This window comes from Bufo gargarizans, chromosome 5, assembly GCF_014858855.1.
Source record: "Bufo gargarizans isolate SCDJY-AF-19 chromosome 5, ASM1485885v1, whole genome shotgun sequence".
NCBI lineage: Eukaryota > Metazoa > Chordata > Amphibia > Anura > Bufonidae > Bufo > Bufo gargarizans.
In genome coordinates, this window is record NC_058084.1 from 51,473,958 (window position 1) to 51,495,197 (window position 21,240).

The window sequence follows — 21,240 nt, forward strand, 5'->3', positions numbered from 1 at the left end:
AGGGCATCCTAATTACCCTCAGGAAGGAGCTTCGAGAAAGTCAGGGAGTGCCCTGAAGGAAGAAAATCAATGTGGAAAAAACGTACGTAGTCCTAATCTGTTGCATGTTGATTTTTGCTGCGGATCACAATTTTTTATGGCATAGAGGGAAATCTGTAACAAATTTCTTCTGTGGGAAATCTGCCTCATGTGACCATCCCATAAGAGCTAATTGAAAGGAGCTTTTTGATACATTTGTGTTTTAATTGCTGTCAGTGCCCTGCATGCCGTCAGTGAATGGGAATCTTCTTGCTCAAGTTTAAAGGGGCTATCCTCTGGATAGGTCATCAGTATCTGATCGGTGGGGGTCCGTCACCCAGCTATTTGAGAAGGCGGCGGCGCTCGCACAACTTTTCCTAGGCCATGTGATGTCAGGTTCATCGGACACGTGGCCTAGGAGCAGCTTAGCCCTATTGAAGTGAATGGGGCTGAGCGAGATACCAAGCACAACCGCTAAACAATGTACGATGCTGTGCTTGGTGAGCTGCGAGAAGGCTGCGGCGCTTACACGAGCGTAGGTGCCTTCTCAAAACAGCTGATCGGCAGAGATCCCGGGTGTTGGACCCCCACTGATCAGATACTGATGACCTATCAAAAGGATAGGTCATTGGTTGTAAATACTTAGAAAACCATTTGAAAAGGTAAAGCCCATATACAGGTGAAACTCGAAAAATGAGAATATCGTGCAAAGTTCTTTTATTTCAGTAATGCAACTTAAAGGGATTCTGTCACCAGGTTTCACCCCCTCCAGATAAAAATATGGTTATGTTCAGGGAGCTTTAACCATTCCTAATGTGGTCTTATAAATGTAATCTGTAGGCTCATTTTGCTAAAAAATACGCTATTACTAACCTGTCATTCATAAAAATAAGGTGCCCAAGGGGATGTAAATGGCTCCAAGCTGCCGCCCGCACCTGCTGCCGTTCGTGCCCAGCTACGCCTCATAATCTTCTGTGACGCCTCCTGCTCTCTCTCTCTCTCCCTCCCCCCCCCTCCTCCTCCTGCTGCTATAAGGTTGCTGTGACGTCTCCTGCTCTCCCTCCCTCCCCCCTCCTCCTGCTGTGACGCCTCCTGCTCTCCCTCCCTCCCCCCTCTTCCTGCTGTAACATCGCAATGTTACAGCAGGAGGCGGGGGAGGGAGAGAGGGAGAGCAGGAGGCGTCACAGCAGGAGGAGGGGGGAGGAAGGGAGAGCAGGAGACGTCACAGCAGGAGGAGGGGGGAGGGAGAGAGAGAGAGAGCAGGAGGCGTCACAGAAGATTATGAGGCGGCGCTGGGCACGAACGGCAGCAGGTGCGGGCGGCAGCTTGGATCCATTTACATCCCCTTGGGCACCTTATTTTTATGAATGACAGGTTAGTAATAGCGTTTTTTTTTAGCAAAATGAGCCTACAGATTATATTTATAAGACCACATTAGGAATGGTTAAAGCTCCCTGAACATAACCATATTTTTATCTGGAGGGGGTGAAACCTGGTGACAGAATCCCTTTAAAGGGTGAAACTAACATATGAGATAGACTCTTCACATGCAAAGCAAGATATTTCAAGCCTTTATCTGCTATAATTTGGATGATTATGGCTTACAGCTTATGAAACCCTAAAGTCTCAATTTTGAGGTCCCCTTTGCTCAGGGGGTATGGATTAATTAGCTGACTAGAGTGTGACACTCTGAGCCTAGAATATTGAACCTTTTCACAAAATTATAATTTTAAGCTGCATTAATATAATTCCTTTTAATTTGCATTACTGAAATAAATGGACTTTTGCATGATATTCTAATTTTTCGAGTTTCACCTGTAGATCCAGTCAAATGGATAACTCATATAAATATGTTTAAAAAAAAAAAAAAACAGACTTGTCCAATGAGCCGGAATTTTATTCCATCCATATACATGCATAGTAACAACATTTGTTGAGAAATCATTTCTATCAGAAGTAGAACATTATCTCTGTGATCACCAGTTGCAGTATTGTGACACTTACAGGTACTGGAAATATATAATACATATGAATCAAATTCATACTTGCAGCATCAGGTTTAGGGTCTAGATTTTTCATTTTTTTCGTCTTTTAAAGATAAAACTGGCTGACTTCAGAACTTTCAATACTGCTCCCGGTAATTAATTCTTTTTTTGTTTTCTTCATTCATTATAAAGTATTGCATTAAACAGCAAAGATTTTTAAAAATTCAGACAAAGATGCATCAGCAAAAGAAATTACAGTTACTATACAAGAAAAGAAAGAAAAAATCCATCTTCATTTAACATACAGTTTTTCGGATTGAAAAAGTGAACAGGAACAGACTGCTACATACATATGCAAAGCCTAATGTCTAAACAATGTGTCTGCTACAGTATATATGCCATGTTAACCATAGGTTTGTGGACCTCCTTAAAGCGCTATGGTTGGAAATGGGTCAACCTTTCTTGGTTAGATGTCCTTTTTGTTCTTCAGTTTTTTTTTATTTAATGCCTGGGAATGGCTTATACGATGGTCAGCTACTACTGTACATAGTGCATATTTGTAGCAACCTCTTTCAAAGGCTAAAGTAACTCTGAACTAGAAGATACACTTACCCCTGATAAACACTGTCCCAAAAGTACCAAACTGGTGACTCAACAGGGGCTTACATGCCATAGAGGCACACCATATGGCTGTTGTGGGTTCTGGTTGATCTCTTCTTCTTTGCTAAACTTTGGCCCAAAGGTCATAGAAATATTGGGGAAACCAAACACCTTCTTGTCCTGGGGTCAATTATGATCTATCTCTTCCATGTACACCACTGGTGGCTGGATACTAGCCTATCTCATATGCCCTTCATATCTGCACTCTCAACCTTCTAGCAGAGCCAGGAGAGGGTCACTTGTTGGAGTTCATTACAGCAGCCATGGAGAATAACTTTGAAAAAAATAAAAATAGGAGTAAAGAGATGTTTGTCAAGTCATTTTCCAAATCGTGTTGTTAGAATGATTTACCTGAAAAGACATAATCTCCTCTACTCCTGGCAGATCCCCTACTCCTGGTCTTTCCAGTGCTTCAATGTACCTAATGTCCAAGGATTTCTCTGGTCACACAAGATGGTGCAGAATCCAACTACATACTGCTATGCCTGGATCTGCACACCACAACTGAATCAGTCCCAATCGTCTGGTGAGGTGCCACACATGTATTAACCTAATGTGCACAGTACATTAGGAGCACCATGTGATTGTTTCTCTTCTTCACTAGATAAGTCAATGTTTGGGGACACTTTATTAACCCCCTTGACTGTCTGATAGAGCACCATGCAGGGGCAGACTGGGAACTTAAAAGTAGCCCTGGAAAAAAAACAAAAAATAAATAAAAGTGGCCCCATTTTGTAGTCGGGTCCAAATTGACAGACGACGAAAAATACTACCCCAGCAGCAGAAAATATCTCCCCAAAAACTGCCCCTCAGCGCCAGCTGCCACATTCTGTCCTCCTACTCCAATTGCCTCAGGATGGCAATACAGTTGAATTCAGGAGTCAGGAGGGCAGTGTCAGATCAGAGGGCTCAGGTGACCGGGACATTTCCCTGTAGCATCTATGGCCAGTCTACCCCTGGCACCATGCCAGTACCTCATCTAAAGGTATCTTGTGCTACTAAAGTTGGCTATACAGTTACACATTAGATGAATTTTGGCCAAACCTGTAAATTTTGTCAGGAACGGCCAACCATCTATTGTGTACATAGGTGTGCCAACTCTCCCTCCGTGACATCTTGGATTTCAACTTGACCTTTGCTCTCAACAGAGATAAGCTGCTGACAGAGATGTCTGTCAGCAGCTTTCACCTCGTTCCCTACTAAGAATAAATATATCCCAGGCCAAGCTGAGCGTGCATGTGTATGGAGTGGTCGGAGGAATAGCTCTCGAATGAACAAGCATTTGATCATTCTAAGGTGTATGGGCACTTTAGCAGGTTCTCTCAGTCTAACGGGGTAATCTGGTGGTGACAAATTATCCACTAACCACAGGATAGGGGATAACTAATACACCTGTGGGCATCCTACTGTTGGGAGCCCCACCAATCATGAGAAAGGGAACCCTTGAAATGAACGCAGTGGCAAGTCGTGCATGCGTACTGCTTCACTTATCTCTATGGGAGTTCCGGAGACAGACAAGTACAGTGTTTAGCTATTTCCGGAACTCCCATAGAGATGAATGTAGTGGCAATTCCTTTCAGGGGGAGGGGAACATGAAAGGTATGGGTTACCCTTTTTTGTGATTGTGGGGTTACCAACAGTAGAAGCCCCATTGAACTAATGGTTATCCTCCATCCTGTGGATAGGAGATAACCTGTCACAACCGGAACACCCATTTGACATGGCACAAGTAACAGCCAGAGAGTGATCGCCTTCTTCAGGGAGGTGCAGTCTCTTTGGGTATTGTACCTTATCCTTATTTTAGATACTTGATTGTATGTGCATCATGTTATTAAATAAATATATGTATATATATATTTTCCATTGTACAGAATGACATTTATACTTCAGCAGAGACATCTACTCATTTGCAAAAGCGTAGAAGAAACAAAAAAAAAAAGTCTGTATACACAAGTGCTTCTGAAGCTATTCCTAATATGTCCTTTTTTCTGTAATGCTGTGTCTATATTATTTAAAATCTACTATACAGGTGCAAACCATATGTGCTACACAATAACTATACAATAACATTACAAATGACTTTAATATAAAGTTCTTTAAATAAAAAATAACAGAACCACAGCTACAGTCGGGTCCAGCAGTGACTGCCGTGCTGGTTAAGTACTCATTCTCCATGTCGATGGCAGGGGCACAGGAGTGCGTGCTGGGCGCAACTGTATGAACACTGCTGGTAAAATAAATAGTAGGAAAAAAATGGCACCAATAATACACTTTTACGCATAACTGTCATGGAATTACATCTCAAATCTTCAAGTCATTTTTAATGAATGGTTATCCTGATTGTCCAGGTATCAGTAAAGCAGCATTGTTTTTTTTTTTTATGTTTTTTTTTTTTTTAAATCTGTTCTCTAATTGCAAGAAACAAATAGACTTCTTATGTTAAACCAAAATCGAGGCACGCGATCGTTCATTTGACGTGCTCGGCAGCATGTGATGAGCAGTAAAACTTTTTGTGAGTAATAAAGTTTGAAAGATTGTTAAACTGGATATCACACAGGCGGCAATATTTCCCACCGGGTGCAGCTGTACCAGAACCATTTAGGCTTTTGGTTAGGCTCGACACCTGATCCTCAGCAGCCGGGGTTGACGGAGATACATTTTCATTGGCTGTCAAAGGTTTGTCAGAAGCCCAGGAGGGGGATTTGCATCCGTCTTCTTGTGGAGGATTCTGGGAAATGTTTTCTTGCTGGGTATTGACTGCAGGCCTGTCCTCCTGCTTAAGTCCACCATTGACTATTACCATACCTCTGTTTTTTGGCAATAGCGGGAGTGACTCCTTCTTCAGCAAAGAACATCCATTTGAAGGTATCTGGCTTTTGGGAGACTCGCTTCCTACATTTGTGCTTTGATCTAAATCCGCATTGTGTATTACAAGAGACCCAGAAATATAATCACTTGGCTTGATGCCATAATACGGAGAAAGCTGATCTGCTCCTCTTGCTTTTTTTATTGCTCCTGGGTAAAGGCATTGTGGAAAAAATGCATTTTTGTTTTCTTCTTTCGTTGCGATAAGTTGGGCTGCCTCACTAAAGACTTTAAGACCTTGAAGAGTCGCTAAGTGTGAAGAGAATAAGTTCCCGTTAGGCGAGCACTGTTTTGTAGCTCGGTTCTTTTCGCACTTTATGGTGTTCCTTTCAAAGTTGGCATCTGGGCTGCTCCTCTCGTTTTCTGCATTGGGAAACACTTTGTTCTCCAGATTGCCTATGTCGTTACGTTGGCTTGCTGTCACAGGACAGAAGTTTTGCTTGTGAGCAAGGTAGTTTTCAACTTTATTAAACCCTATTTTGCACACTGTGCATTCATGATAGTCCAGAAGCCTTTTCGGAGAGGTGGATACCCTATCTGATTGTGTTAAACATTTTTTACTGAGGTCTATAGGAGCATCCATCTCCAGGGAGGAAATAGTTGAGTGTGAAGGATCACATTTCACCACTGGAATACATTTACTAATTGAAAGTGATGTTTCCAAATGCTTTGGAACAACTCCTGGAAAGATATCGCACCTGGGGTGATAACAGTCCCCGAGCCCCTCTGCTGACTCTTGAGCAGATGTACATGGGTTGCCAAGACTAGCTACTTGAAGAAAATGCTGTTGCACTAGCTGTTGCCTCTGGTCGTGTTCAGGAAGACACATCTCATACATCTTCCTTCTCTTCCTTGTACGCATAGTTCTCTGCATGGCAGGCACTTTGTTAGTTGCAGATCTTTTTAGTGGTGGGTCATGGCGCGTTGCACAGTAGTACTGTTTATGGACCATAAAGGTCTCGTGTCTACTAAATGTGATGTTACAGGCTTCGCAGGTGGTTTTGGTCGGGTCACTGTTGTCCGACTCCAGCTGAGGAGTGGTATTTTTAATTTCATTGGGTTTTCCGTTCATTTTTTCGTCATTGCTATTGGCGTTTGTTATTTTTTTAACATCGGCTGCAAAGTCCTTATTGTCCCTTGGCTTAATATTTGACCCTAACAAATCTAAAACATTGCCTGAGTTAACGCAGGATGTCGGAAGGAGCTGGTTGTCGGTCTCAGTAGAAGGAAGAGGAGGATTAAGAAGGTTTACAGAATTTGGGCCATTGGTTGGGCTTACAGCCTCTGGCATCTTCTCGGTAACACCGGGGAAGTCTGTTGTCTTGGTTATATGTTGCCACCGGCTATTACAGTAGTGTTTTTTATGTACCAAATAATTGTCCAAATTATTAAATGTTATGTTGCACTCAAAGCAGGTAGCCCCCTTTGGCATCAAGGGGCTGTAAATTACTGGGGGGTAGCTATTGCTGCCGTGTCTTAGCCTCCTATGTACCAGTTCAGACATCTTTGCGAGGATTTCTGAGGCTTGAGGAACCACTGTGATATCATGTGGGAAAGCAAACTGGGAAAGAAAAGGTCCCATTGGGAAAGAAGGTCCAAGGGTGGGTTGTACTGGAGATGAAGCAAGCCTTGGGCTTGATGGCTCAGATTTAATTTTCGTGTATGAAAAAACATTTTTGTTTGTTGCCTCTAGTCTCTGGTTGGCGAGGAAAAGATTGGGTTTCTTTTCACTCTTTTCCAGTTCACTGTCTGAGCTTGCATCTTTATTCTGTACAGTCTTTTGGCTCCGCATTAGTTCATTTTTATTCAGCAGTTCTGGCGTCTGTTGTGCATTTGCTTCGCTGGCACCAGGCGAATGTTCAGTGTCAGCTTCCCGTTGTAGTTTACTTCCAGGGACATGAAGCTCCTGGTGTTGTAGGAGTTCCCTCTGAGTTTGAAAGCCAAAATGGCACTGATTGCATCTAAAGGCAGCTTGAGTAAGATGAGAGAACAGGTGTTTGTGGAAGTTAATCACGGATTCTGCAGTGTAGTTACAAACTGTACATTTCAGGCTGGCCCCGGGGGAAAGGAAATCTTCAACTTTAACACCTGCAAAAGATGGAAAAATGTAAATACGTAAATAAATCTCGCTGATGTATCAATGAAATGCAGAAATATTGTTTTGGATTGGACGTCATCGCATGTCCCTGAGGCTTTGAAACAATGTGTCATTCTGTTGTTTTCTTCTTAATGAATGCAAATAGAATCTCTAATACTGGATGGATATGTGACATCTAAGCAAAGTGCCTTATTTATGGTTCCATATGATATAGCATTATGATAGTGTAGTGTATCACAGAATCCGAAATAACCTAGGTATGTAACTACACGCTAAGTACAGCAGTACCCACATACCAATATGATAGAATTGTCAAACAGTGTTATATATTATATCTAGAGATGAGAAAATTGCTCAATATTTGATTTGGGTTCAAGTTGACCTATTTGATTTGAGTCTTAATCATCTCTAACTGTATCAAAAGTGTTCCAGTTGGGCTGAAATTTTGCGTATGACACTGGGTTCCCTTTGACTCTCGTCTCCTACTTTTATTTTTATTAGTTTTTGGTTTTGTCTTTCCAAAATTCACCTGAATCACAGAAAAGTTTGATTCAGCTCCACCTCCAATTTTCTGATAGAATTCTAATTTGTCTAGAATCGATTCACTAATCTCTAATTATATCCAAACAGGTAAGCTATGGCTTGCTGGTTTGGGAGTGGATTGACCACCCAAGAAATCCAACATGCAAGAAATGAAGTATTAGCTGCTGTTATTGGCTTATGTGCTCCAAAAGCCCAAAAATAATCAGTTAACACTTTGTTTGGTGATGCCATGGACCCTTCTTGTCTCCTGGCTTGCATATATTGGATAAACTGGGCTTAATCACAAACAGATCTTAAAGTTGTTTTTTTTGTGTGTTTAATACTGATTACTAGATATGAGCGAATTTCTTAAAAGTTCCATTCGGCTGATTCGCCAAATTTCACCCAAAAATTTGCTTTGTGCCAAATTATTTTGTCACAAAAAGCATTTTTTTAAAATAACCGGGTGCAATGACAGGGAGAGGCGATAGCGCCGATCCCTGTCATTGTACCCCCCAGATGCCACGTTCATACATGATCGTGGAATCTGAGTGTAAAATTAACAATACAATTTTTTTTTTAATCAAACTTACCGCCTCCATTTGCTCGCAACGAGACGGCCGCCGCCATCTTTCTTGAAGATCTCGGCTGAAATCCTGTGCGGCGCAAGATTACTTCATCACACCGGCTGGCATTGTGACGTATGACATCATCACGCTGGCCGGCGCGATGATGTAATCTCGCACCGCACGGGATTTCGGCTGAGATCTTCAAGCAAGATGCCGGCGGCCGGCTCGTCGCAAGCAAATGGAGGAGGTAAGTTTGAATTTTTTTTTTTTTTTTACTATTTCAGGTTGAATCGATTTGCTGACACGAAGCACGAGGAAATCAAATTTATCCTGAAATTCAGATCAAATTCCACTTCATGGGATTCGATTCACTTATCTCTACTGATTACCATGTTACTGTGCTATTGTCACCAACCAACCAAGGTACTAATCATGCCCTACCCAACAAGTTGCTGGTTGTCCACTTTTGACAATCCCTTTTGTTAGAAGGATTCCCAGAAAATAGACATGTAGCCAATACTATCTTGACTGGACTAATGTCCTAACACAACAAAATCATGTTACATTAATACAACAAATCACAAAATGACCATCCTGGTATGTCTGGAGTCAGTATAATGCTGGCTACATCTGTGAGCTGATAACAGGGTGTTTCACTGATAAGACCTCCAGAATCAACTATAAACTGCAGTGAAACCCATCAGCAAGTGTTCAATTCCCCTGCAGTGCCACCACAGGAGAAAAGAAGCATTACATGGTGATTAGGGTAATATACAGTATAGTTGAGGCTGAACAAATAGGTAGGGGAGCATTAATACCCTAATTATATATAGGGGTTCTTGCTTGTAGTTAGAGATGACCTTGCGGTTCACCCGGCGGTCGTTTTGCGGCAAACTTTACTACTCGCTATTCGCCGAACATGCGAACACATGCCGATATTCACACGCGCCATATTTTTTTGCATAGCGCCAAACTTTTACCCATGACACATCCATCAAGTGGGGCAGGACAGCCAAGTGAGACATTTCAGCACATGGACACCCCCACAACCCTATAACAGAACCCAATCTGGCAGCTATTTTACATTATGTGTTTTGCTAGTGTAGGGAGAGGTTACATTTTGGAGCAGGGAGAGTTAGGGAAACCAAACGCTAGCTAATAGGGCCACAAAAGTCCTTTTAAGGACTGGTATAGGTGTGCTATCGATAAGTGTGATATAGAGGGGTGTGATATACTTATAATATACTTTCTAACATAGAAATTATATTTTAGTGTATTTGTATTGTGCAGCAGTTGTATTTCGGTTCTGCTGAGATACCGCAGCTAGATAGAGGGACAAATGCTACTGGAGTAACTAATTGCAACGGGTGTGATATAACTGTTGCCCCAAAAAAAAATGCTTGAGGGCTGCCTTATACCTTATTCCACAAAATCCTGATTGAGGGGTGCCATATACCTGTTTCCGCCTAAAACTGATTGAGGGGTGCCATATACCTTCTTTCACAAAATACTGATTAAGGGGTGCTATTGCTATAAACCTTCTTCTGCCAAATACTGATTGAGGGCTGCAATACACCTGCTTCCACAAAATACTGATTGAGGGGTGCATATACCTGTTTCCGCAAATACTGATTGAGGGGTGCCATATACCTGTTTCCGCCAAATACTGATTGAGGAGTGCTATATACCTTCTTCCACAAAATCCTGATTGAGGGGTGCTATATACCTTCTTCCATACAATCCTGATTGATGGGTGCTATTGCTATATACCTTCTTCCACCAAATACTGATTGAGTGGTGAGATACACCTGCTTCCACAAAATACTGATTGAGGGTTGCCATATACCTTTTTTCTGCCAAATACTGATTGAGGGGTGCTATACACCTGTTTCTGCCAAATATTGATTGTGGGGTGCCATATACCTTCCACAAAATACTGATTGAGGGGTGCTATTGATATATACCTTCTTCCACCAAATACTGATTATGGGCTGTGAAACATCTGATTCCGCCAAATACTGATTGAGGAGTGCTATATACCTGTTTCCACCAAATACTGATTGAGGGGTGCTATTGCTATATACCTTCTTCCACCAAATACTGATTGAGGGCTGCGATACACCTGCTTCCACAAAATACTGATTGAGGGGTGACATATACCTGTTTCCGACAAATACTGTTTGAGGGGTGCTATATAACTGTTTCCGCCAAATACTGATTGAGAGGTGCCATAAACCTTCTTCTACAAAAAACTGATGGATGGGTGCTATTGCTATATACCTTATTCCACTAAATGCTAATTAAGGGCTGCGATACACCTGTTTCCACAAAATACTGATTGAGGGGTGCTATTGCTATATAAATGTTTCCGCCAAATACTGATTAAGGGCTGCAATATACCTTCTTACACAAATACTGCTCTTCTCTATGGACTTAGGCAGAGGGTCATTTAGAAAATGACAGGCATAGGAAGAGGCAGACCATTCCGCAGGGATGTAGGGGTCGAGCAGGTGCACCAGGCCGGAGCCTAAGTGGGAAGTTGGAGAAGGCACGTGCGATAACTTCAAACGGCGCACCAGAGTTGGTTGAGTGGCTCACTCAGCCTTCCGCTTCTGCACCCTCCTCATCCTCTGTATCTGCACCCTCCTCACTCTCTGCTGTGTGCACCCCCAAAGACACCACCACCACCACCATAGCCCCTCCACTCGAGTCAGAGGAATCATTTTCCCATCCATTCCCAGACTTTACTAATGCGCAGCCATTCTTGGCATCGGATCAGGAAGCGGAGGTAGCTGTTGATGGACGTCACGTGGGTGCCCACAAGAGAGGAAGTGGAGGGGAGTTTAGAGGGAGAGACGGAGCAGCAGATAGGGAGGAGAAGGAGGAGAAGCAGGCAGAACTCGCAGTGCACAGGATGCAAAAAGAAGACTGCAAATGTATCTGGAAAGAGCCATCCACCATGCACAGTCACATCTTGCGCTCCCAGGAAGCTGGCACATGGCTCCGCAGTGTGGCTTTTTTTTTACGTGTCAGCTGCTGATAATAGTGTTGCCATCTGCAGCCTGTGCTGTCAACGTATAAGTCGCGGTAAGCCCAAAACTCACCTAGGGACGACCACCTTAATAAGGCACTTGGCCTCCCATCACCGAGCCCAGTGGGAGCAACGTCGTCAGAACCCAGAAAGCCACACTCCCTGCGCTCCACGTCCTGCCTCTTCTCCTTCTCCTCTCTCCTCCCATTTGTTCTCCACTCCACCTTCCACCATACCGTCATCACGTTCATCTGGCACAAGGCAGGCTTCCGTGGCCCAAATATTTGAGCATAAAAAAAATTATTATGCTGGATAATCCTCTTGCCCAACAGCTGAACGCTGGCTTGTTGGAACTGCTAGCCTGCCAACTACTGCCATATAAATTGGTGGACTCGGAGGCCTTTAGAAAATTTGTGGCCATTGGCACACCACAATGGAAGGTCCCCGGAAGGAAATATTTCTCCCAGAAGGGCATCCCAGAGATATATGGCCACGTTCAGCTACAAGTGAATGTATCTCTGGCACACAGTGTCAGTGCCAAGATACATCTGACCACAGACACGTGGTCTAGAAAACACGGGCAGTGAAGGTACATAACTTTTACTGCCCACTGGGTGAACCTTCTGATGGCCATCAAGCATGTAACCCGTGGCACCCGTGTGGATTTAGTGTTACCTCCTCGGATTGCATGCAGGCCTGCCTCTTATTCTCCTCCTCCTACTCTATCCTCCATCTCCTCCTCGGCTGACTCCTCCTTTTCCACCTACCGCCTCTTCCGCTGCACCAACCAAGCTCCCCAGAACTTATTCGACATGCCAGGTGAGACGTTGCCATGCTGTGCTGCGGATGTTGTGCCTGGAAGCCAAGAGCCACACCGGCACTCCTTTTAGCTCTGCGGTCTCAGGACGATCAGTGGCTAACCCCGCTCAATTTGACAGTTGGTAAAGTTGTGTGCGACAATGGTGCCAATCTGATGAGCGTGCTGAAACAGGGCAAAATGACACACGTGCCATGCATGGCTCACCTCCTGAACTTAGTCGTGCAGCTATTCGTTGCCAAATACCCCAGGGTCCAGTACATCTTGCGGTAGGCCAGGAAAATCTCTGGCCATACTAGAAGATCTTACACGGCCATGGCTAGCCTTGCTAACGTTCAGTGGTGACACTTCTTGCCCTTCAGACATCTGATTTGTGACTGCCCGACGCACTGGAACTCCACCTTGTATATGCTTGATAGGCTGCTGTTAACAACTACCTGTACAAACTCTGTGGCAGGACAGGTTCTGGAGAGCTTGTTTTTTTTTTCACCGCGCCAGTGGCTGCTCATGCGCGACGCATGCAGACTTCTGCGGCCATTTGATGAGATCACCCAACTGGTCAGTCTCAGCCAGGGCGCCATCAGTGACCTTACGTCCTCTTTCTGGAGCGTGCATTGCGTCGTGTCATTGATCAAGCTATCGAGGAGCAGAAGCTGGAAGATGAGGAAGTCGCAATGCTGAATGAATTCCCGGGGGGGGGGGGCAACTCTATCTGAGACAAGTCAGCAGAAGTCTGAAGAGGAGTCAGAGGAGGAGCAAGAAGAGCAGGCTTTATACTTTTCGGGGATCCCTGGTGTTGTCCGTGGCTGGGGGAGTAGACCAAGGATGACATTCTTCTGGGCGAAGAGCTTCAAATTTAGTGCAAATGGGGACCTTCATGCTCCAGTGATTGAAGAGGGACCCATGTATAAGGTCAAGGACCTGTACTGGGTGGCAACTTACTTAGACCCCTGGTACAAACACAAAATGGCAGATATGTTACCAGCATCGCAGAGGGCTGTCAGAATGCAGCATTTCCAGGCCTTGTTGCAATAGATACTGCATTCTGCTGTTGAGGGCACTGGCAGAGGAATTTCCACCCACAGCGAAACAGGTGTGGGTACCAATCCTACTTCACCTGCAAAAAGAGGGCAGTTTGAAGATGTGTTGGTCACTTCGAATATGAGATCATTCTTGCAGCCAACCCATCAACAGCCGCCCTACGGATCCAGCCTCACGGAACGCCTCGATCGACAGGTGTCCAACTACATCGGGTTAACGGCCGATGTGGACGCTCTGAGAAGCGAGGAACCCCTGGACTACTGGATGTGCAAGCTTGACCTGTGGCCAGAGCTGGCACAATTTGCCATGGAACTCTTGGCTTGTCCCTCGTCGAGTGTCCTGTCCGAAAGGACGTTCAGTGCAGCAGGGGGGATCGTGACCGATAAGCGCATAATAAAACAATACAAATACGAAATTACTATACATGCAGGAATGATTCATTACAAAAATACACTCATGTCTACCTTCTCATTTATTCCCAAGGGTTTCTCCACTTATTACCTGTCGCAGCAAGTTTGTGGTTTATTTAATTTTATGTAGATGCGGACGCTTCTACATTGGTAAAACCATTCGCTGCTTATTTGAAAGATTCCGGGAACACCTAAATTCCTTAAAAACAGGAAAGGGTGGCCCGCGGTTAATAGATCATGTGAACAGGGCACATAATGGAAATCCCAGTGTATTGACCTTTGCTGGTCTTGAAATAGTTAATCACACAGAGAGAGGTGGAGATAGAGAGAGGGAGCTTCTGAGAAGAGAAACTAAGTGGATTCTACGCACAGATGCAATGGGTCCCTTGGGATTAAATGAGAAGGTAGACATGAGTGTATTTTTGTAATGAATCATTCCTGCATGTATAGTAATTTCGTATTTGTATTGTTTTATTGGTTTATGTATTTGCACATGCACTTACACTATTGGAGGGGTCCCGCTATTTATCAAGAATCCCTGTCCACTGTTGTGGAAACCCAGGTGTTGATTAAGCAAGTAATCACTGCGATGATGCGGCTTCCTGTGCACATTTGTAAGTGCTGTGACCCCCCCAGTAGTAGCGCACACGCGCGTGGAACGGCTGTTGCTCATTGCTGTGTTTGCACTGTATGCACCCCCCTCCTGCCATGGAATAAAGTGTACCTTTCTACAATTGGTGAGTGCCGCTCGTTTTGAATATTCTCCTTTGTTTGAAGATATTTGCATATTTACTGCTGCTATAGGCTGAGCACCACCGGAAGGCATCACTCCTCGGTATTGGTATCCAAAATAACTATAGGTGCGGTGTAGTGCCACTGGTTACCTCTTCTACATTTTGATATGTTATCCGGTCAATGTATGGCGGTGGTATCCAATAACTGGATGGCCATAACTGTATTCCTTTCCCTGCCCACGCCATCCTTTTTTAGACCTGGCATGAGCGGAAAAAATATGCAGATTGCGGTACTAAGGACCTTTGCACCACAATCTGTGTCAGAAATACGCCTAACATAGATATATTTCTATATAATAAATGACCCCCTAATTGTATTATTATTCGGGGGTAGGGCTAATATCTTTATAGTATATAGACTCTAGTGTATTATACTGTGCCTTGTATTTCCCAGTAGAAAATGAGCACAGTCCTCACCCCTGACCACCAGGACCAGTTATCGCTCTGTCAGTACATGGCGGCCTCCCCTCTCCGCCACGCTGCTCCGCTGAGTACTGGTGCTTTTTCTGACACTAGGGCTGGGTTCACATGCTGTTTTTGCCATCCATTTAATGCATACTAAAAATGTATGCGTTACCAGATGCCTCAGACTGATGGCGTACAGTGGCGTCCGTTCACCATACAGTTCCATGGTAGAAAAAAAAATTATGTTAACGTATGTATTTTTTTAATGGACTGCAGGATACAAAAACGTGGAGTGCTGCACATTTGTATACATCAAACTGATAGAAAATAACATTTTTCTAGGCTCCAGCAGGGAGAGTTTCCATTTAAGACGCATAAAAATGGCCCCCGATTAAAATACATATTTTTTGTGGGAATTTTTGCCATTGATACCCCTCTGGTATGTCACTGTCCATGTTGTGGGACGATTTGTGCACTTCTTGTAAGTATTTGGTGGCTGCAAATATGACCTGAAGGTTTTTCAGGTTCGCCTGCCATTAAAGTGAATGGGTCCCGCCATGAACGCGTGGTTCGCGAACATTTATTTCGTCCGATGTTCATCCTTCACTACTTGTAGTTTCTTATGTTTATGTGCAAAATAAGTCTGTTTGGGATTACATGAAGAGTCAAAAGGATTGGAGCAAGGCTATCTCCACAGAAGATCTGTGGTAAGTTCTCCAAGATGTTTGGAACAACCTCCCTGCCAAGGTCCTTCAAAAACTGTGTGTAGTTTATCTATATAGAAGAACTGATACTGTTTTGAAGGCAAAGGTGGGGCTGAGGCACACCAAATATTGTTTGGATTTAGATTTCACTTTGCATTTTGTTAATTGACAAAAATAAACTAACAATTTTTATTGAGAAAGTATTGTTAGGCCTCATGCACACGACCATGGTGTGTTTTGCAGTCCGCAAATTGAGGATCTGTAAAACACGGATGGCGTACGTGCGAGTTCCGCAATTTGCGGAATGGCATGGACAGCCTTCAATATAAATGCCTATTTTTGTCCTCAAAGCGCCGACAAGAATAGGACATGTTATATTTTTTTAGCGGGGCCACGGAACAGAGCAACGGATGCGGACAGCACACGGAGTTCTGTCTGCATCTTTTGCGGCCCCATTGAAGTGAATGGGTCCGCATGCAAGCCGCTAAAACGGCGACTCGGATGCGGACCAAAACAACGGCCGTGTCCATGAGGCCTTATTTTGCAAGATTTTTTCCACATCTGCCTAAAACCTTTGCACAGTACTATCAGTATTACTAATGTTACCTGTATACACGCTAATGTAACCTTCATGCATGATGATGCCGACTCCTGTACCTAGATATAACCTACATACAAGCTTGACACGTGTCTGTTACCTATAGACATGCCAATGTCTGCATATATGCTTGATACTGTACTTCTGCCACTTGCATATCCATAGGCTCGTGGCCTGGTGACTGCCTGCTGTGTGATACCGATATGAAAGGGTCAAACCATTTGCTGATTTCAGACCATCAGAGATGATTCTACCTCCGGGACTCCAACGGATGTAGGTTACCGATAATTCTCAATAATATTTTTCAAAAGGCAAAAAGATTTTCTCAATAGATTCATAAACTTAATTCATAATTTATTCAAGATTAAGAATACAATGAAATGACTAAACCTGGCTAAGACACTCACCAGTGTGAGAATTTAAGTGCATTTCTAAAGCCCTTGCATTAGAAAAACTTTTTGTGCACTGTGGGAATGGGCAGACACTGGGCATCTGCTGGGAAGTGTCCTCATTGTCCTCAGGGAGCTGAGATGATTCCCTCTGACGACCGCTGCAGTAGTACATCAGGTGAGCTTGCAAGTTACGTTCACTTCTGTACCAAATGCCACAGGATTTGCAAGGGAAGATGTCTTCTGCAAATTAACAGAAAACAGAGAAACTTTTTGAAAACTGTTGCTTATCCCTCCAATTACTCTTGCCCTTGCATAGCTGGATTATGCCTTTCCCAGCCGGAGCCCGTAATGGAACCCAGCCTGTTTCTGGCATGAGTGCTGGAATTCGGCTCATGCCGGATCCCTGCCAGGTTCCATTATAGTCAAAGGGGCATGGCGGTGCTCCAGCCTTTTCCGGCTATATGATGAACTCCAGCAGGCTGCTCCTCTGCCAGAACAGCCTGCGGGATGTGTGAAACTAGCCTTATGCAGAATGTCAATTTACCCACTGTTACCATGTAACTCTTATCAAGAACCAGAATTTACCCCGCTTGCCCACCTTAGCAAATTTTGTAAAATTACGCTAACATATTATGTGCTGATAGGCAATAAGGACTCATTTTATTCTCCTCTTAAAGGTGTTCTTCAGGCTTTTCATATTGATGACCTATCCTCAGGATAGGTCATCGATATCAGATCGGCGGGGGGTCCGACACCCGGCACCCCTACCGATCAGCTGTGCGAAGGGAAGGCGCGTGTAGTGTGAATGTGCCGTTTCCTGTCTCTCTTCAAGCTTAATGTCTATGGCAAAGCAGCAGTGAGCAGGAGGGGAGAAGTGCGGCGGCACGTGTACACTGCGTGTGCCGTCTCCTCATACAGCTGATCGGCGGGGTTGCCGGGTGTCGTACCCCTGCCGGTTTGTTATTGTCGACCTATCCTGAGGATAGGTCATCAATATTAAAAGCCCAGAAGAACCCCTTTAATTAATCAACAGCCATAATAGGATCTGCCATTGCCGCTGTACCCTGAACAGTAGTATGAGCCTCGACCACAAATTCTACTTATTTCATAATTGCCTACAAAAAGTGCAAAACTGGCATCAGTCATTACTAAGCCCCGAGCACTTGACGTATGGGCGCATTTCGCTTCTGTGCAATATTGATTTTTCATCTGGGCATTTGTCAGCATCTTTATGTCTAGTCTGTTACATACAAACATGAAGTTTACAAAGTGCATGAAGTTCACTTCTGACGTTTGGTAGATAGAAAAGTTTTGCTTGCACCAAGTTGGCATGAAAATGTACTCTATCACATGAATATCAACATATAGATCTATAGGTCTTCTCAAAAAGATTTCAAAAACTTCAAAAATCTTGTCGTGCATATGACACCTACTGTTGACAATGGCTGTAGGCAAGATAGACGCCATAGCTGCTTGTTGAGGAAGCAATTGTATTGAGTCCAACAGGCGAGCTGGATACATTCCCTCTGTAAGAGTCATTTGAGTGGCAGCTTGTAGCCTTGAGTCAAAATCCACAACAAAGGCAATTAACTCCTCGCCCTCAGCAATAGACTTGGTCGTTGTACACCACAGTTGTCCTCCTGTAAGCACAAATGAAAGAGTTTACTGTCAAAAGCAAAATAAGTCTAAATGTCAAATAGGAATTAGAGAAAATTGCTGTAAATCTCAAGGTTGTACAGATTTCAGAATTGCTGTGTTAACCCAAGAGACCAATAACCAAAAGTGTAAACATCTTTTTGAAAAGGTTTCCTAGATTTCAACAGGGGTTATGTGGCTTACGGCACTCCAACAGCTATCCTAGGTCTCCCTGATGGATCAGCCATGGATGCAGGGAATTGTAATTTGACGACTGGTTAAAAGGTTGGAACCTGGATTTATTATCCCATAATTAATGTAAAAAATGAAAATCAGACATCATATAGTACATGACAATCTCTTTCTAACAAAGCTAGAACCAGCCCTGTACCTCACATGGGTCCAGACGTCTCCTCATGCATTGCTCCAGTTTCTCTACTAGATTTGTATTAAGCTGCCAGCTCAAGGGGAGTGTCCATTCTCAAAGGGCGTGTCCTTCTGCCTCAGCTGGTGACAGTTGAGGGATGGAACTGAGCATGTGTGTCCAGCTCAGTGAGGTGGACAGAGAAATTAGAAAAGAGCATGAAGCAGGTGGCGCTATACAGATTTCATTGAATAACTAATTGTTTAATTACATGCAATTCCAAAAGTATTCAGATCCAGGCACTGGTTTGAAAAATTGAGAATATTTTTCGTGGGACAACCCATGTAATATACAGAATTAGCTTGTCTAGGCTTTCCTGTTACCAGAGCAGATGTTTGTATTTTTTCCATATTCTACCATTGTTTCTCACTTGTAAGCAAACATTTCTTTTCACTTTGCCCCTTCCCAGGGTAGCCAAAAATATTCCTGTCCCTGAAGATTTGACATTACATAGACACAGGCAGAAGCCCTGATTTTCCTGATTCTTCCCTGATGGTGGATGTCGATGGAAAGAAGGATCGGGTGGCATGTTAGATTTTAACATACCCAATCTTTTGTTCTCATGTGAAATTTCCAACAGAGGAACATTTTTCGAACATTGATAATTATCAACAAATGCAAAATGGATAAAACAAATACTTTTTTATGAATGAACCATTTCAGTTATTTACATAAAATGCACCCAAAAAATTACATTGAACCATGTTGGTCTACAGTGAACTGTGTCATAATGTGAAGTTCCTACCATTTATAAAAACCACTGCCCGAGCATAACCCATTGTATCTGACAACCAATGTGGCCCATCCACAAGCATTTTTCAAAAATCTAAGAAATTATATGTAACGGGAAAAACTGTTGCCAATGGTCCAATGAACAAAAGTCATAACCTGAAGCTCCTGAAAAAAAAATGCAAAATCTAGACAGATCTCCCACCTACAGTATGATGTGCCATTTATAATACTAGCAGTGTAACAGGGAGCCGGCAGTGCTCTCCCTCCTTGCAGCACCGCCGGTGTCCCGCTTATAGAGAGGGAGGAGAAGCCGGCGTCGGACGTGGCTGGCGTCCTCATCTCCCTGGTAACAAGGTGGTGGGGAGGACCCGGCGGCGCACGCTTCCTCAGCGCGGCTGGCGTCCTCCATCCCCTAGGCAACAAGCAGAGGCAGGGACGAGCGCCAACAGATATCAGTCGGCGCTCAGAGTTTTGGCTGGGGCTGACGCAGGGTCACGTGACGCTGGCCACATTACGTGACCATTCAATCTGGCATATTTAACAGGCAACTTGTGTAATTGGTCTTACTACTCACATGCGTTTTCCTGCATGTATGATTTTGTGATCTTGACCTCAGCTTGTATTTGACTCCAGAACCTGTGTTATTGCTTTGTACTGATGTGACCTCCTTGCACTTGACCTCAGCTTCCATTGTGTTCTGGTTTTGCTAACGGTTTGTTATTTGCTTGTTTGGTTTCTACCTAGCCTGGTAGCTTACCTTTCTTCTTTTCTTCCACCTTTTTCCCTTCCTGTAGGCCCCTGCACATGCTTAAGCCAGGGACTGCCGTCCAGTTGTGCACCGTCGGTTAGGACGGACCGTGCAAGTAGGTAGGGATAGTGGTGTGGGTGGAGCTCAGGGCTGCACTTATCAGCACCATTTGTGACAGGTAGCTTCTTATGTGGTAGGTGACAAAGTCAGCCCCTTTAGGCACCATGTTATGGACATTTCCATTATTCTGTTCCTCACCAAGAGGAATCTACCGCTCAATCCATTGGGGAATGTCATTTTAACTTGGCGGCGACTCCTGGGAAACCAATTTTCTAGGTGGCCATAATTTGTGAAAATTATTATATTGTAATCATATTCAAGAAGCATACTTTATCAAGATCAATGACAGTTTAATCCTTTGTTGTAGATCTTTCCCGGCATTCACAGTCAGAGCTCTACTGTATTTCTAAGACTCCCACCCATGCTCCCTGATGACCATTTGACAATCCTAACCTGCCAAGAAGATGTAGCGGTGACCATGCACGTGGTTCTCTAAGGGGGTCACTTGTCCGGTTGTCTCCATAACACCCATGGACTTCACTGGAGGGGGTTCACATGCATGTGCAGCCAAATTTCATATGTACATATAGTTGTGATCGGAGGTCACGTTGGCTTATGGTGTGATGGGGGAGCTCCCACCAACCTAAATTTGGCCCTATTCTAATTACTAAGTTACCAGTGTAGACGAGTGCTGATAGATCATCTCCCTCATACAACTTAATTAGGACATTT

At 43.9% G+C, this 21,240-nt stretch overlaps 1 protein-coding gene across 2 annotated transcripts in view; it reads right to left on the minus strand.

Annotated features, from left to right (window-relative positions):
* Positions 1–1,912: 1,912 nt before the first annotated feature.
* The window catches only part of ZFPM2 (zinc finger protein, FOG family member 2), a 417,173-nt gene continuing 397,845 nt past the window's right edge, over positions 1,913–21,240 (minus strand). For both annotated transcript variants that reach the window (XM_044295248.1, XM_044295247.1), the window contains exons 6-8: positions 18,343–18,549; positions 16,925–17,149; positions 1,913–7,616 (exon numbers count right to left, since the gene is read on the minus strand). In XM_044295248.1, the coding sequence (XP_044151183.1) occupies positions 5,131–7,616; positions 16,925–17,149; positions 18,343–18,549 (2,918 nt within the window). In that variant the 3' untranslated portion in view covers positions 1,913–5,130. The remainder of the gene's footprint in view (positions 7,617–16,924; positions 17,150–18,342; positions 18,550–21,240) is intronic.